Source organism: Desmodus rotundus, chromosome 1, assembly GCF_022682495.2.
Source record: "Desmodus rotundus isolate HL8 chromosome 1, HLdesRot8A.1, whole genome shotgun sequence".
NCBI lineage: Eukaryota > Metazoa > Chordata > Mammalia > Chiroptera > Phyllostomidae > Desmodus > Desmodus rotundus.
The window spans coordinates 210,643,796-210,656,756 of record NC_071387.1 but is presented as its reverse complement, the minus strand read 5'-3'; the positions used below and the strand labels follow the sequence as shown (position 1 = coordinate 210,656,756).

Here is a 12,961-nt window from a genome sequence, read left to right as displayed (position 1 = left end):
CGCAGGGGTTTCATGTCATGGCTGCCTAGCGTCATGTCACCCAGTGTCTCCTGACCCAGCTGTTCCTGTGAGTGCAAACAGCTGGCAGCGGCAGGGGCAGAGCCCGGGCGCAGCTGTGGCCACGGCTTCCTCAGGTGTCCTGGTGTTGTCACTGTCCCGTCCGGCCATGCAGAGAGGACCACCCGCCCCTAAAATTCTGAAATGGAAATGCTTCTCTGGCAGGTGAATCGATCTGATGCGCTCTGAATCAGAAACTACACTGCCTTTTTGGTCTTGTTTTGCCTATCTTCATTAAGTCGTAGGTCCTGCTTCCTTCTTTAAAAACAAGTGGCAGTGCTTCACGTCTTAATTCGTGTACTTTCTGCTGCTTCCTGTGAACCTGTGTGGTTTAGGTACCCATCCATCAGCAGAGGCTTTACCTAGGTGTCCAGGGTGGGTCAGTGGGGTCGGTCTCCCCAGTGCTGTGAGTCCGGTCTCCAGCGGAGAGGATTCCCACTGTGAATGGGATGCAGGACAGACGAGAAGCCACATCTGAGACACAGAGCGCGCTCCTGACCCTTTGCGCCATTGACTCTGAGCAGACATTCCCGTCACTCTCTGCGACCAGCCCTACGGGCCCATCCGTGCTCACACCAGATGCAGGGGACAGACCTTCTCTGGGGGGACCCTCGACACATTACACTTCAGATTGCCACTTGTACCTCTTCGCAAATAGGTGTTTTTACTCGGAGCCTCGCTCCAAGGAACAGATAGCCTTTCCTGCCATTTCCCACTACGTGGGCCTTGAAGAGGCTGCATGTCCTCGCCGGATACAGTGACGGCCCCTGATCAAGCCAGAGAGTAGCAAAGCCCGCGCGTGTGTGCGTGTGCGTGTGCATGGAGGCGTGTGGCCCGGGGCCCTGCCAGCCCTCAGCTGCTTCTGTGTTGAAACAGCCTTTCTGTTCATCGGAGCACTTTCAGATGGAAGCAGATACACAGCTCCCGACCTCGTTCTGCTAGAGGTGCCTTTGGTCTGCCCTGAGGCAGAACTTTGCTGTTAGCATCTCTCTTGCATCTTCGAGTGTGTTCATTGTGTCTGTGTCACTCACAACTTGTTTCCTCTCACTGTGTCCTTGATTGCTGTTTGTCAGCCATGACACAGTGTGTGAGAGCCGGCCAGCTCTCCCGCACAGTAGCTAAGGGCGCGCAGTTTGGAGCCTGGGAGACTCGGGCTGACCCTGGACTTCACCAGCTGCCACTCTGTGAGCACAGGCAAGTTCTGGAACCTCACCGCACTGGTTTGCTCGTCTGTGAAATGAAGGACGTCAGTGCGCCCGCATTAAATGAGATAACGGGTGCAGTGAGTGTGCCCGCGTTAAATGAGATAACGCGCGCAGTGAGTGTGCCCGCGTTAAATGAGATAACGCGCGCAGTGAGTGTGCGCATTAGCACGCCAAGCACCTAGACGCGCCTCGTAATCGCAGCCGATATAGTTGTTACTTATCGACACTCACCCTACTGTGGTGAATGAGTCCCTACTATGTGCCGGAGTCCCGGAGACAGAAAGATGGGAAAGGCACAGCAGCCCCCGTCTCCAGGGTCTCCCAGCCTAGCGGTGTGGCCCAGCCTCGATGCTGAGTAATGGAAAGAGGAACGTGACCTAAGAACTATTGACCCTGGCTGCTTTGTGGGCGTCAGGGACATTCTCTTTCCACTGCAGATGCGTGACGTGAGCATGGATTACCTTTATAATGACAGTGGGTGACAGGTCATTGTCACCGTGCCGTAGCTGAGACAGGTAACACGGTGCAGTGAGAACGGGGAGCAGGGGAGCGCCCCCTGCTGGGCAGCCTCGCACATCCACCTTCCGTCTGTGTCAGCTTCCCCCCGAGTTTGCCGAGGGGCGCATCTCTGCAGGAAGCCTGGCCCCAGCGATGCGGTGACCGGGGTGCCCAGGGTGAAGACTGTCCCTGGGGTGGCAGCTCTCCCTTTTCTTTGGAGCTCTGTCTGACACAGCTGCGTGGCCCCCAAGGCTTCGCGCTTTACGAGACCGCCCTATCCTGGAGCGGCACTGATCTGGCTGCAGGGGCACGGATGGCTTCGGAGCATCGCAATCCGAGGATGGGCAGAGGGGAGTGGTGGGGTTCATTTGTTTGTCCACGAGGCAAGGTCGGGGGGTGCCAGAGTCTGTCCTGGGTGAGCCTAGCGCTTCATGAACTTTGAACCCCCCAGGGGTGGGGTCCGCCTCTCCCTCCTTGGCCCTCAGTAACTGGAAGCTCTGTGAGAAGACTGAACCCCCTACCGAACCCCGGTTCCCAGGGCACCACAGCAGGGCCATGCCATCTGATTCAGGGGGGACCCCTGGTGTGTGTTCCCACTGGCTGTCAGCCCAGGCCTGACATCGGGACCGCTCAGAGCACATCACGTGGTTTGCAAGTGCGTTTACTGACACCCAAGTTCAACTCTGCTGCCACTTTAGCTCATTTAAGGAGGAAAGTCATCCAAAAATCAGGGGTGTTCCCTAATACCCAATGTCCAGTTACCGTTGTATGCAGTTTTTCTTACCTGCCTCCTTAGCTGGCAAAGCAATTTGTGTTTGAAATGAAAGTGAGGAGTCTTCGTGCTATGATTCGGTTGTGCTGAACTGCTTGGCTGCCACTTGAGTGCTGATGGAGACCAGCTTGGGGAGCCGTGGGCCTGTCCGGTGGGGACCCGACAGCCGGCTGCCGTCAGTGTCTTGGAGCTTTCGACGTCGCTTGGGAGTGGGAAGCCGGGTGGGGGGAACCCCTGGGGAGAGCGTGTGCTGCATTCGATGCCCTGCCGGTGTTTACTGATTCCGGCAGTGACCTCGTGCAGCCGTTTGAACAGCTGCCCTGCAATTTCCTCCTGTCTACTGTTTGGGTTGATTAGGCGTCTCTTTAATGCCTGCCTACTGTCTGCCCTTTAACTAGCTTTTCTTCTTTATTTAATGTATTTTATCAGGTAGCAGTCTCTTTTGGTCTAGGCATGCTTTGAAGATTTAAGTTAATTTACTAAAAGAAAAAATGTTTAATGCCATAGGTCATAGGTGGTTTAGCCTTGCTTTCTTGTTGTCCCTTAGCTTTATTATTTTACTTAAATATTTTATGACTTAGTAAATAAACTAGGTTTTGAAATTAGGCCAGTATTTCTGTCACATTAAACCACCATTTACGTAACTTTCTAAGGCGGCCAGTAGGTAGCTTAGTGGGCATGCTCCAGAACAGTAAAAGTGGTCAGGCCAGCCTGAAGCGCGGTGGCTTTGGCTCAGTGACACTCTGGGAGCGGTGGGCCCTAGCAGGTCTGTGTGCACACGGCACGCACACGGCACACACACAGCCAGAGAGAAGTGCCATGGGTGCCAGCCTCCCCCTCCCCGCCCTGCTCCCACGGACCCACCGCAGGGGCCCCTGCTGTGAGATGCCGCTCTCTCTTCCCAGGTGAGGGACCTGTCTATCGCCTACCTGCTGGTGACACTGACCTATCTCTACATTGGAGTCCTGGTTTTCGCTTCATTTCCTTCACCACCGTTACCCAAAGATTGCATCGAACAGGTGAGCTCTGTGCTTCTGGCAACGCCACAGCAGGACTGTGCTGGCTGCCACCTCCTCCTCGCCCTGGAGCGCTTGGTCCCGTCCCCAGCCTTCCTGAACTTCCCCGTGCTCTCCCAGGGAGAACTGGGACACCGGTGCTGGAGGTTTTCCCCTGAGCTGTCTGAGGAAGCCTGACTCCTGCTGGCACCCGTGACACAGATAAATGGCCTCTGACCTCTCTGGGAAAGGCTGCAGCAGCGGTCACGGGCTCACAGCACCTCCGCCGAGAGCATGTCCAGCTCATGTGGGCTCGGAGCCCAGGCCCCGGGATGTCCTGGGTGAGCCGGCCTCAAGGCCAGCATGTCCTACTGACGGGCAGCAGAGCAGACAGAATGGACAGACAGACAGAGCCCAAGAGACGTGTTTTTGCCAAGAGGTTGCCAACAGTCAGATTTTGTCCGACTAGGCCCGTCACAGACTTAGCCATGGTGTAGTCTGGGGTTTAACGTGACGGTAGAATTTCTCACTAAAAACCAGTAGCCTTTCACAGGGGACCTGACTTCTGGTCAGAAGGCAGCTTCTCTGAGGGGGTGCAGTGGAGGGGACAGTGTGCTGGACCCTGGAGGAGCGATGGGGGCCCTGCAGCCAGCCCGGCACTGGGAGCGAGGCTCTCGCCTTCCCGGGGAAGCCAGTTTGCACTCCTGCTTCCCCAACTCCAGAAGTTCCCCGGATGTAAGCGGCCACGCCAGGCTCGCTCCCTTGGGGACGGGAATAGCTGTGGTGTTTCATTTCTCACGGGGAAAAGTGAGCGACAAGCTATTTTTTCATTTGCCAAGCTAAAATGGGGAGAGGCCTGAAGGAAGTGGACACAAAGCCCTTCCTGCTTAGTGGTGGACTAAGTGGCGATGCTCGTGGTGGCAGAGGTTCTCTGTGGTCTTGACTCTGAAAGGCTCCAGCGCGTCAGAGCCAGTGCGGGCATAGCCGGAGGTCTGGTGAGCACGGAGAACAGTCAGGCAGACTGTCACTGGACCTCCCAGAGCAGAGCTGCTCTGCTGTCCCGGTGAGGATGAGGCCTTTGTCATTTAAATGTCCAATCAGTGGCAACCTGGTCCTTCTATAAACCAGAAGAAAAATGTGCCGACATCACGTGTCTGTAGACGTCACTAAAACCCGTGCACTTCTGAGCTCTGTGCACGGAGGAAGCCACCCGGCCGCAGCGCACAGCCTGGGGCCCCGGGCTGAGGCCGGCAGAGGCGTCCCGTCTCCCCGTGTGCGTGCACGGAACTCGAGTTCTAACTCGACTCCGTTCTCTCTCCCGGGTCAGAATTTCCTGGACAACTTCCCCAGCAGCGACGTCCTGTCTTTCGTCGCGAGGATCTTCCTGCTGTTCCAGATGATGACCGTGTACCCGCTCCTGGGCTACTTGGCGCGAGTCCAGCTCCTGGGCCACGTGTTCGGGGACGTTTACCCCAGGTAAGGGCTCCTGTCCTGACCAGCAGATGCGCCGCACAACCAGCGACGGCACAGGCAGGCCGGCCGGCCGGAACCGCGACCAACCCTTTCGCTATAAAAACCTGCCTCGTGAACATGGTTACACGGGAAAGGTCATTGCTACTCCTCCCCCTGAAGAGCTTTAAAAATGGAAGACGCTTCCTTGACTGGGATTCTGTACAGTTCGTCCTGCAGAGTTGTATTAGGTCTGGTGCCAGCTGTATTTATCTTATGATTTGGTTGCCGTTGACCTACAGTTGCCAAGAAGCTAACAATATAAGGAACCTGCACTAGCTAACGAGAAGCAGCTCGTTAATTGGAACTAGTGGTTATTGGAATCACTGGTTCGCGGTAAGTTTGTGAACATCCATCCGTTTTTACATAAATGAGGGCTGATCGCTGAAGGAGGGAGTAAAGTCTGTTTCCGTGACTACCGCTGTGACGCCCCTGCGTCATCGGTGACGGCGGGGTCGTGAGCCCCCCTCCTCCAGGACAGGTGTCCAGGTGCCACGGCAGGCCCCCCGAGACTTCTCTGGGGGGCCCTGGCAGACTCCCAGCCTCACTGCCCGTTTCATCAGAGATTCGTCCGCGTGGACAGTGCCTGGCCTTAACCCGTCTTATTGGGAATAAATGATCGTAGATGAAGAAAACTTGTGGATAAAGTTTGAAAAAAACGTCACATTTACAGTAGCAACAAACAAACGGTCTTTAACCAGTTCTTCCTGAAGGGAACAGGTGTGGTTGGTCCCCCGTTAGAGAAGCACTCAGTATGCCTGTGTCAGATCAAAAGCCAAGAGCCGTTCACAGGAAGGTCCAGGGTCACCAAGCCCCCAGCACTGAGTGCAGCAGCCCGGTGCTGGCGACGCTCAGCTGGAAGACCGGACGCGGGCAGACAGCAGATGCCCGCCGGGTCTGTCGCCTGTGCTGCGCCCACACGCGGCAAGGCCAGCCGCGCACAGCGAGCTCACAGACGGGAGTGTGCTGGGAGAAGGCGCGGTTCCTGCTCTCTGCCGTTGTTTGGCACAGTGGCGGCTGTTAGAGGATTTTTCTTCTGGGAGAAGCCTGGACTTTCCCCGGCTCACACTGTACCCCCCTCCCCCGACCACCAAGAGCACACCGTCGCCCCCCGTCCAGCCACAGCTGTGCACAGGCTGCGTCCGTCGGGCACACGGTTTGGTTGTGGGGCCCCTTACACTCTCAGAGCTTACTGAGGACCCCAGAACTTCAGCTTATATCTGTCAACGTTTAACATAGAAAAGTCAGCACCAAGAATTTTTAAAATGTCAATTTTTTTAAAGAGCAGTAATAAAACCATTACTTGTTAGCAGAAATCATGTTTATGAATAATGACTATTTCCAAAATAACGTTCTGTATTTTCAGAACTCCTTAATGTCTGTTTTATGGTAATTGGATCCTTTTATCTTCTGCATTCAACCTGTTGTAATATTGTTTTCCTTTAAATGTCTGAACAAAGGGCCCCCTTCACAGAGACGCCTACTGGAGAAAGGAGGGCTCTAACAGCCTTTCCAGATCACTGCGCTTTCTCCTCTGATGCCCCGCCAGCGCTGTCGAGTCCTAGTTCCTCGAGAATCAGTTGACTCTGAAGCTCAGTCGCATCAAACCCACTGGTCTGTGGCATGCTCTGGTCCCCCCACGCCGGCTTTTGCAGCCTCGTGTTTAGTCACTGGGAGCACGCTGGCTGCTGGCGCTGAGACTCTCCCAAATGCCGGCACGCTTCGTTGTGCGGGGCCAAACACGCGTTCACGTCCCATTGGCTTCACTGTGTCTTTAAGTGTCGGGACCGCCGGGCTCAGGGTAGCAGTGACAAGGGCTCCAAAGCCCTCTCTTCACTTGAGAGCTCCAGTGTCCCTGTGGTGACGTACACCACCGTTCGTTTTCTTGGAAAGGCAGGTGTCACTCATTTTCAAGACAATGTCTGTCAAACTCCAGCATCCGAGGAGCCGTCGTCTCTTTGCCCTCCGGTGAAAACAGCGTTCTTGGGGCAAAGGGCCGGGCCGTCCCGCAGCTGGGCAGCGAGTCCTTACCTCCTGACAGCCGGTGAACCAGAGCGCGGCAGGTGTGCGCCGGGCTGCACTTCCCGTTGGCGCGGCACACCGCACCAGAGATGCAGCACAACCAGCGATGTTCACCTCTTTCTCAGGGACCGCATCAGGGCGGCATTTGGGGGCGAGTTTGGCACCGAGGAGCACGGTGGAGGCCGCACAACCACTAGGCCCCGTGCATGCCGCTGCTTTTGCTAAGCGGTAATGCCTGGGGTGGCCCTGAAACAGTTCTCACCTCCAGGACCCCCTGGAAGGGTGCTGGGGACTCCCGCAGCTTGTGGTCAGGCCTCAAGGGCCACGAGTGTGGGAAGCACCCGCAGCTGCCCCCTGTCACAGCACAGGAGTGACAGCAACAGGAATGACACCCTCTGGGGCGGTGACAAGGTTGGAGGCTCTGGATAGACGGTGTGATTGTGGGAGCCTGAGCATCTTCGCAGTTCATCGGAGTGCGCAACTAGCCACTTACTTGTGTGAATAATTTTTCGTGTTTCAATTCTCTCTGTAATCTCTGTCGGGGACGGACTCGCCTCGGTGACTCGGGCTCCAGCGGCGCTTCCACGTGCCAGTTTGGCTCTCAGGGGCCCTGTCTTTGGGAAAGGGACCGCCTTCTTGAGCAGCAGACTCATGCGCCGCGTTTTTGCGTGCGCCCACACTGACTCCCAGACCTTCAGATGGCGACATGGGCCCAGGGTTTAGTCATTTCGTCCGTGGTAAAGACTGAAGCACAGTCGGGGCCGAGGTGAACAATAAACCTGCTCACTCTGCCTTTGGCGTGACCTGCCTCCCGGTCAGAGCAAACACCGGAAATCGCCTAGCGCACAGGAGGGAAAACATCACCCCGAGTCTTAGCGCCATCACTACTGCCTTTTCAGTGTCTCCCCTGGGGTGTTCTTTCCAGTGCTTTCTGATTCTGCTGCGCGGGAGGACTCTGATTGGCTTTTCCCACGTGGCGCCGGCAGAGCTGTGCCGTGGAGGTGACGGTGGTGAGCGAGCTGCATGATTTTCAGCGCGTTCCGTCACGTAGATTGTGGCCCTACTGTACGTGGGGGCACTTCTGTTTTCTCACGGCCGCCTGGAGGGCCACAGCTTTTTCAAGACCTGACTGCCTTCTTACGGCACCCGGCACCCGGATGGAGCCGCGGACGCCAGCGCGAGAACTCGGGACAGGCCGCAAGGCGGCTCCCGCAGAGCAGCACTTTTGCGGCAGCGCCCCGAGGGCCGGGTGCCGTCCCCAGCCCTGGCCGGGTCGCCTGCTCTGTGCTGTGACGACATTGTCAGGTTTAAGACATTCGGACGTTAAAGATGTGCATAAAGAATTGCATTCTCATTTCAAGGGTTATAATTTACCTGCATTCACGTTTTTTCTTTCCCCCAAACTCTCAACCTCTAGCATCTTCCACGTGCTGGTTCTTAACCTGCTGATCGTGGGAGCCGGAGTGGTCATGGCCTGTTTCTACCCCAACATCGGCGGCATCATCAGGTACGGAGGGCCCTGCCCCGCATGGGGCCCTTTGAGCTTTTCCTGCGGCTGCTGTGGCTGTGGCTTTAGCTGGGTGGGGCACCAGCATTTAGGGCTGGGGACCTGCGGGCGCGGTTCCCTGGTGTCGGTGACGGGCTCGTTAGCTTCCCCTCTGCGTGGTTCTAACTGGGAGCACCGTGTCCCTTAGCTCGGGGCACCTGTGCCTCTCTTTTTTCCCTTTTTCTCGTTATTTTCTACTGTATTCCTGTCTTCTTTCCCAAAATAAAAACTTAACATTTAACAAATACTATATAACTTCTTGGGATACCTGGGAAGTCTCTTATCTGTCAAGGCTACTTCCTAATTTTCTTAATCCGTTTCTACTCAAGTGTATTTCAGTGTCAACTGCAGTCACAAAGCAAGAGTTCGGGGAAGAGTTCACATCCCAGATGGCTCTTCCCTCAATATGCTTTCCTCCAGACACTGGTTTGGAGGAGACCAGGAGTAGGTTGGGGGTGAAGTTGTGACCTCAGAGTCTCGGGAACTCTGGGGTCACCATGAGCTTCTCTTCCAAGCCCCTCGAAAGCGGGGCGGAGTGCTGCTGCTGGAGAGCCAGCCTCACCTGAGGGAGCAGCGAGGAGCTGAGGCTCCTGGGGTCTCCCGGACTCACGAGTCCTTAGCAGACCATCCCCGGGAGAGCGTGGAGGAGAGAGCGCAGGGCCCGCGTGCAGGTGGTTCTGTGACTGTCTTTGCTATTCAGGCTGCCTGCCCGGGGTGCGCCCGTCCTCCTCCTTCAGCAGACGCTCAGAATGCGTAATCAGTTCCTAAAACATCAAAGATGGAAGGCCCATCTCCAGATGTTTCTGAGGACGCGGCCACAATCACAGACACTCAGAGGAATGGTGGAGATTTGAGAGATGAATAAAAATCTCTTTGTCGAGCAGATGCCCTAAAGATGAACAGGAAATGGTATTTTATATTAACTTAGCAAGTAAAATGAATTGCTTTATTTATGTCAGCAAGAAAGGACTCGAATAATTCTGTTCTCTGAGACTGAGGAGGGGATGAGTCCTATTTATGTGTCTTACTCGTAAGTGAGAAAAGGCAAAACGCAAGACGGAGACGAACTCAGAACGCTCTGCCTTTGCAGGTACTCGGGCGCGGCCTGCGGCCTGGCCTTCGTCTTCATCTACCCGGCGCTCACCTACATCCTCGCCCGCCGCCAGGAGGGCCGGCTGACGTGGCCCAGGCTGCTCGCGCACGTGGCCATCATCGTCCTGGGCCTGGCCAACCTGATCGCTCAGTTTTTCATGTGAAGCGCTCCACGGCTCCACGAGGCCCTTCACGGCACTTGGGACTCCGACAACGGCTCCCCGCCCACGTGCTTGGAAACGCTGCTGTTGCCACAACTCTGGACGTGTCGCCGAGGGAGCTGGGAACGGGAAACGCAACCCTTCCCGAGTGGCCGTGACCAGAATGGGAAAGGGGCAATGAGAGCGACCGTGGTCCCCACCTTTTCCGTAGCCCCTCTCCGCTGCTCCCCGTTGTTCTCACTGTCTGCTCTGCGTGGGGCGTTGCCCCTGGAAGAACGAGCTGTGTTTTGCTTTTCGATGTGAGGCGGGCGGGCGTACTTGCTACAATAAAGATCCTCAGGGAGCCACACGGCAGCGCTTCGCCGGTCCCGTTTCGGTCCCGTTTCTGTCCCGTCTCAGTCCCGTCTCAGTGCGTCCCCTTCCGTGCTCACTTGCTACACCGTCCTGGCAGCTCTCCCAGCCCTTTTCTGTTCAGGACGGGAAGCCAAATACCTCATTTTTGAAGAGCCATCTCCCCGACACTGGTATAACAGAGTGAATTTCTAACCGTGTCCTCGATCTCTATTTGGGAGAGAGAAAGGGAGGTGTCACCACAGGCCCCACGGTCTGGAAATTACGCAGAATAAATGAACTCGTGGAGTTTGCTGCTGTCCGACTTTTGTTTCCGATCCAGGACCAGAGGCTCAGGTCAGAGTTCCAGTTCCCCAGCCAGGTTTTGTGTGGGCCAGGTGGGATTGCTCCCACAGACCCAGGGCTGCGTTTGGGTGCAGCGGGGCAGGCCCCGTGGGGAAGAGTGTGGGAAGCCAGGCCGAGGGCTACGTGGGGTCCCCTGGAGAAGGGCGTGGAGGAGGGGCCGGGCAAGGGCTCCTTCCTGGTGTATTCTCTGCTGAAATGGTCCGTTACTACAGGGAAGGGGTGATTCTGCATGAGGTGTGACCTCCAGAACTGGCAGGGGGGAGGGCAAATCCCCCAAAGAAGACCCCATGGATCTGACTCGAGGATTAGGGAATCTGAATTCTTGGAATTGATACTCTCCTCTTTTGTTCAAACTGAAACTAAACCGTAATCAAGCCCATGTCTTCCTTATAATACAGCCTCTGTGTTCCACTGAAATGTTAGATTCCTTTAATTTTAGGGTGACAGTAAAAACCACACGGTGTTACCACACATCCCACACCCCAGGACGGTGCACAGATCTGTGTGCTTCCCTCCCTCGGAGAAGGATGCGGGGGTCGCTCCTTTAACCAGTACAGAGCCCCAGACTCAAGAGCAGCCGGAAGCCCCTCCAGCGAGGCGTCCCGTCCGGTCCAGTCCCCGGGCGCAGACGCACATTGACCGACTTATTTCTTAAGCTCTTGTAAAAAGTCTCCTGGGACAGTTCTCAAGCAAACACCAAAGAAGGGAAAACAGTGTGCTTATTTACAATTCAAAAATAATAATAATAATAATAATAATAATAATAGTAATAATACGCTAGCACCCCCATGTACCCAGCCCCTAGATTTAGTCACAGTCAGACTGCTGAATGCACTTCACCCGCCCCCTTCTTTTCTCCCTCTGAAATACTTAAAGCCAGTCTTGGGTGTGAGGTCATTTCTTCTCTACAAACCTTGACCTGCATTAAATAGCCTTAGAACTTTCTGACACTAAGTGACACTTAGACTGGACACAGTCTCGAAAGTGAGTGTTGTCTGGAACTGCTGGGAGAAGGGGGGCTAATTAGCAACTGTCACTGATGACCACACTCCTGCTGCTTCTGATAGCCGCCCGGAAGTTTGGGGCCTTCCCGAGGGGTCTTGTGCCGTGTAACTGCTTTCATTTCGGCAAATTTCATCTGAGGTAGGTTTTGCGAGACAAGCTGAACTGCTTCCAAACACTGCGTTTCGCTCCCTCTGCTCAGGCCTGTGACTCTGGCCAGCAGAGAGCGAGTGATTAACGGAGGAAACAGCAACGCACCGGGCAGGGCAAACAGAAAGATTCCATGAACTTCTCTCTCCATGGCCTTAGTGAAACGCCAGTGTTCAAAATGCCAAAGGTTTGAGCTCATAGGAGCTGAAAATAGGGATGCTGCGGGTTTTCCTCATGAAGCACCAACCTACTGCTTTCTGGAATCGGGTGCCAGTTGGTTTTCTCAGCCCAATCCGAATGCCCAAAACAAACCCAAGCTGAGTGGACACCCAAACACTGGAGCGCGACCTCCGGCCGTGGTCCCATCCCCAGGGAAAAGCGCCAGCAGTCAGCGGGGCCCCTGGGGACTTGCTGCGGATCCAGTAAACACGCATTGCAAAACCGCTCTGACGGGAACCTCGTAACCCAAACAATGCTCTCCGAAATGTAACTTGTTGTTTTTTTAATATAAAAGAAGTTAAATTAAAATTATGTTGAAGAAAAACAACTCTGGGACTTTAATTGCGTCTTGCCGGGAAATACCGTGGCCTGGCCAGCCTGGCCGCCCTGACCCAGAGCAGAGGGGAGCTCCTGCTCCCCTTTCAACAGAGTCAGACTCCTCAGGGGACGTCCCATGTGTCCCACCCAGTCGCTCACGTGACTGCCGCCTCACCGCGTCAGGCCACATGGAGCCCCCATCTGGTGCAATCCTGGAGGAAGGGATGGGCTACCTGACGTGAACCGAACCTAGAAGGACCTGACCTCTTGGACAGGACTCTGCTGTGGCCCCTCCCTGGAGGGGCATTTCAGAAGGGATGGGTCACTTGATGAGAGGGGAGCCCATCTGCTGGCCGAGGGCGTGGGGCCTTCACCTTCCACCTCCCCTCAGTCCTGTTCTTTGTCCCCTGGGTCATTTTCCTGTGTCTCCCTCCCCTTCTGCAGTGATCAGATGAGGCTGCCTTCCACTGGGCAAGAAGCTTCCCCCCTTCCTCACTCTCTCGGGGGATGTGGGGGGAAAGGGAGCAGGAGGCCCACCCTGCAGATGCCTCCTCCCCGGGCCCTTCCTTGACCCTGGGTGGACAATCCTGTTTGGTCAGAGCAGGCACTTAATATTTGTTTAGTCAATCAATTCATGGATGAAGTAGGGTTCCACTTTAATGGAAAACATTAAGTTCATTGCATTTTATAAGATTTCACTCCACGTCTCAAAAAAAGGA

At 55.4% G+C, this 12,961-nt stretch overlaps 1 protein-coding gene across 5 annotated transcripts in view; it reads left to right on the top strand.

Moving 5' to 3' along the window:
* Positions 1-10,500, top strand: part of SLC38A9 (solute carrier family 38 member 9) — a 45,377-nt gene extending 34,877 nt beyond the window's left edge. For all 5 annotated transcript variants that reach the window (XM_024571969.4, XM_024571968.4, XM_045204821.3 and 2 more), the window contains 4 exons: positions 3,438-3,551; positions 4,855-5,003; positions 8,476-8,565; positions 9,695-10,500. In XM_024571969.4, the coding sequence (XP_024427737.2) occupies positions 3,438-3,551; positions 4,855-5,003; positions 8,476-8,565; positions 9,695-9,860 (519 nt within the window). In that variant the 3' untranslated portion in view covers positions 9,861-10,500. The remainder of the gene's footprint in view (positions 1-3,437; positions 3,552-4,854; positions 5,004-8,475; positions 8,566-9,694) is intronic.
* Positions 10,501-12,961: the final 2,461 nt, after the last annotated feature.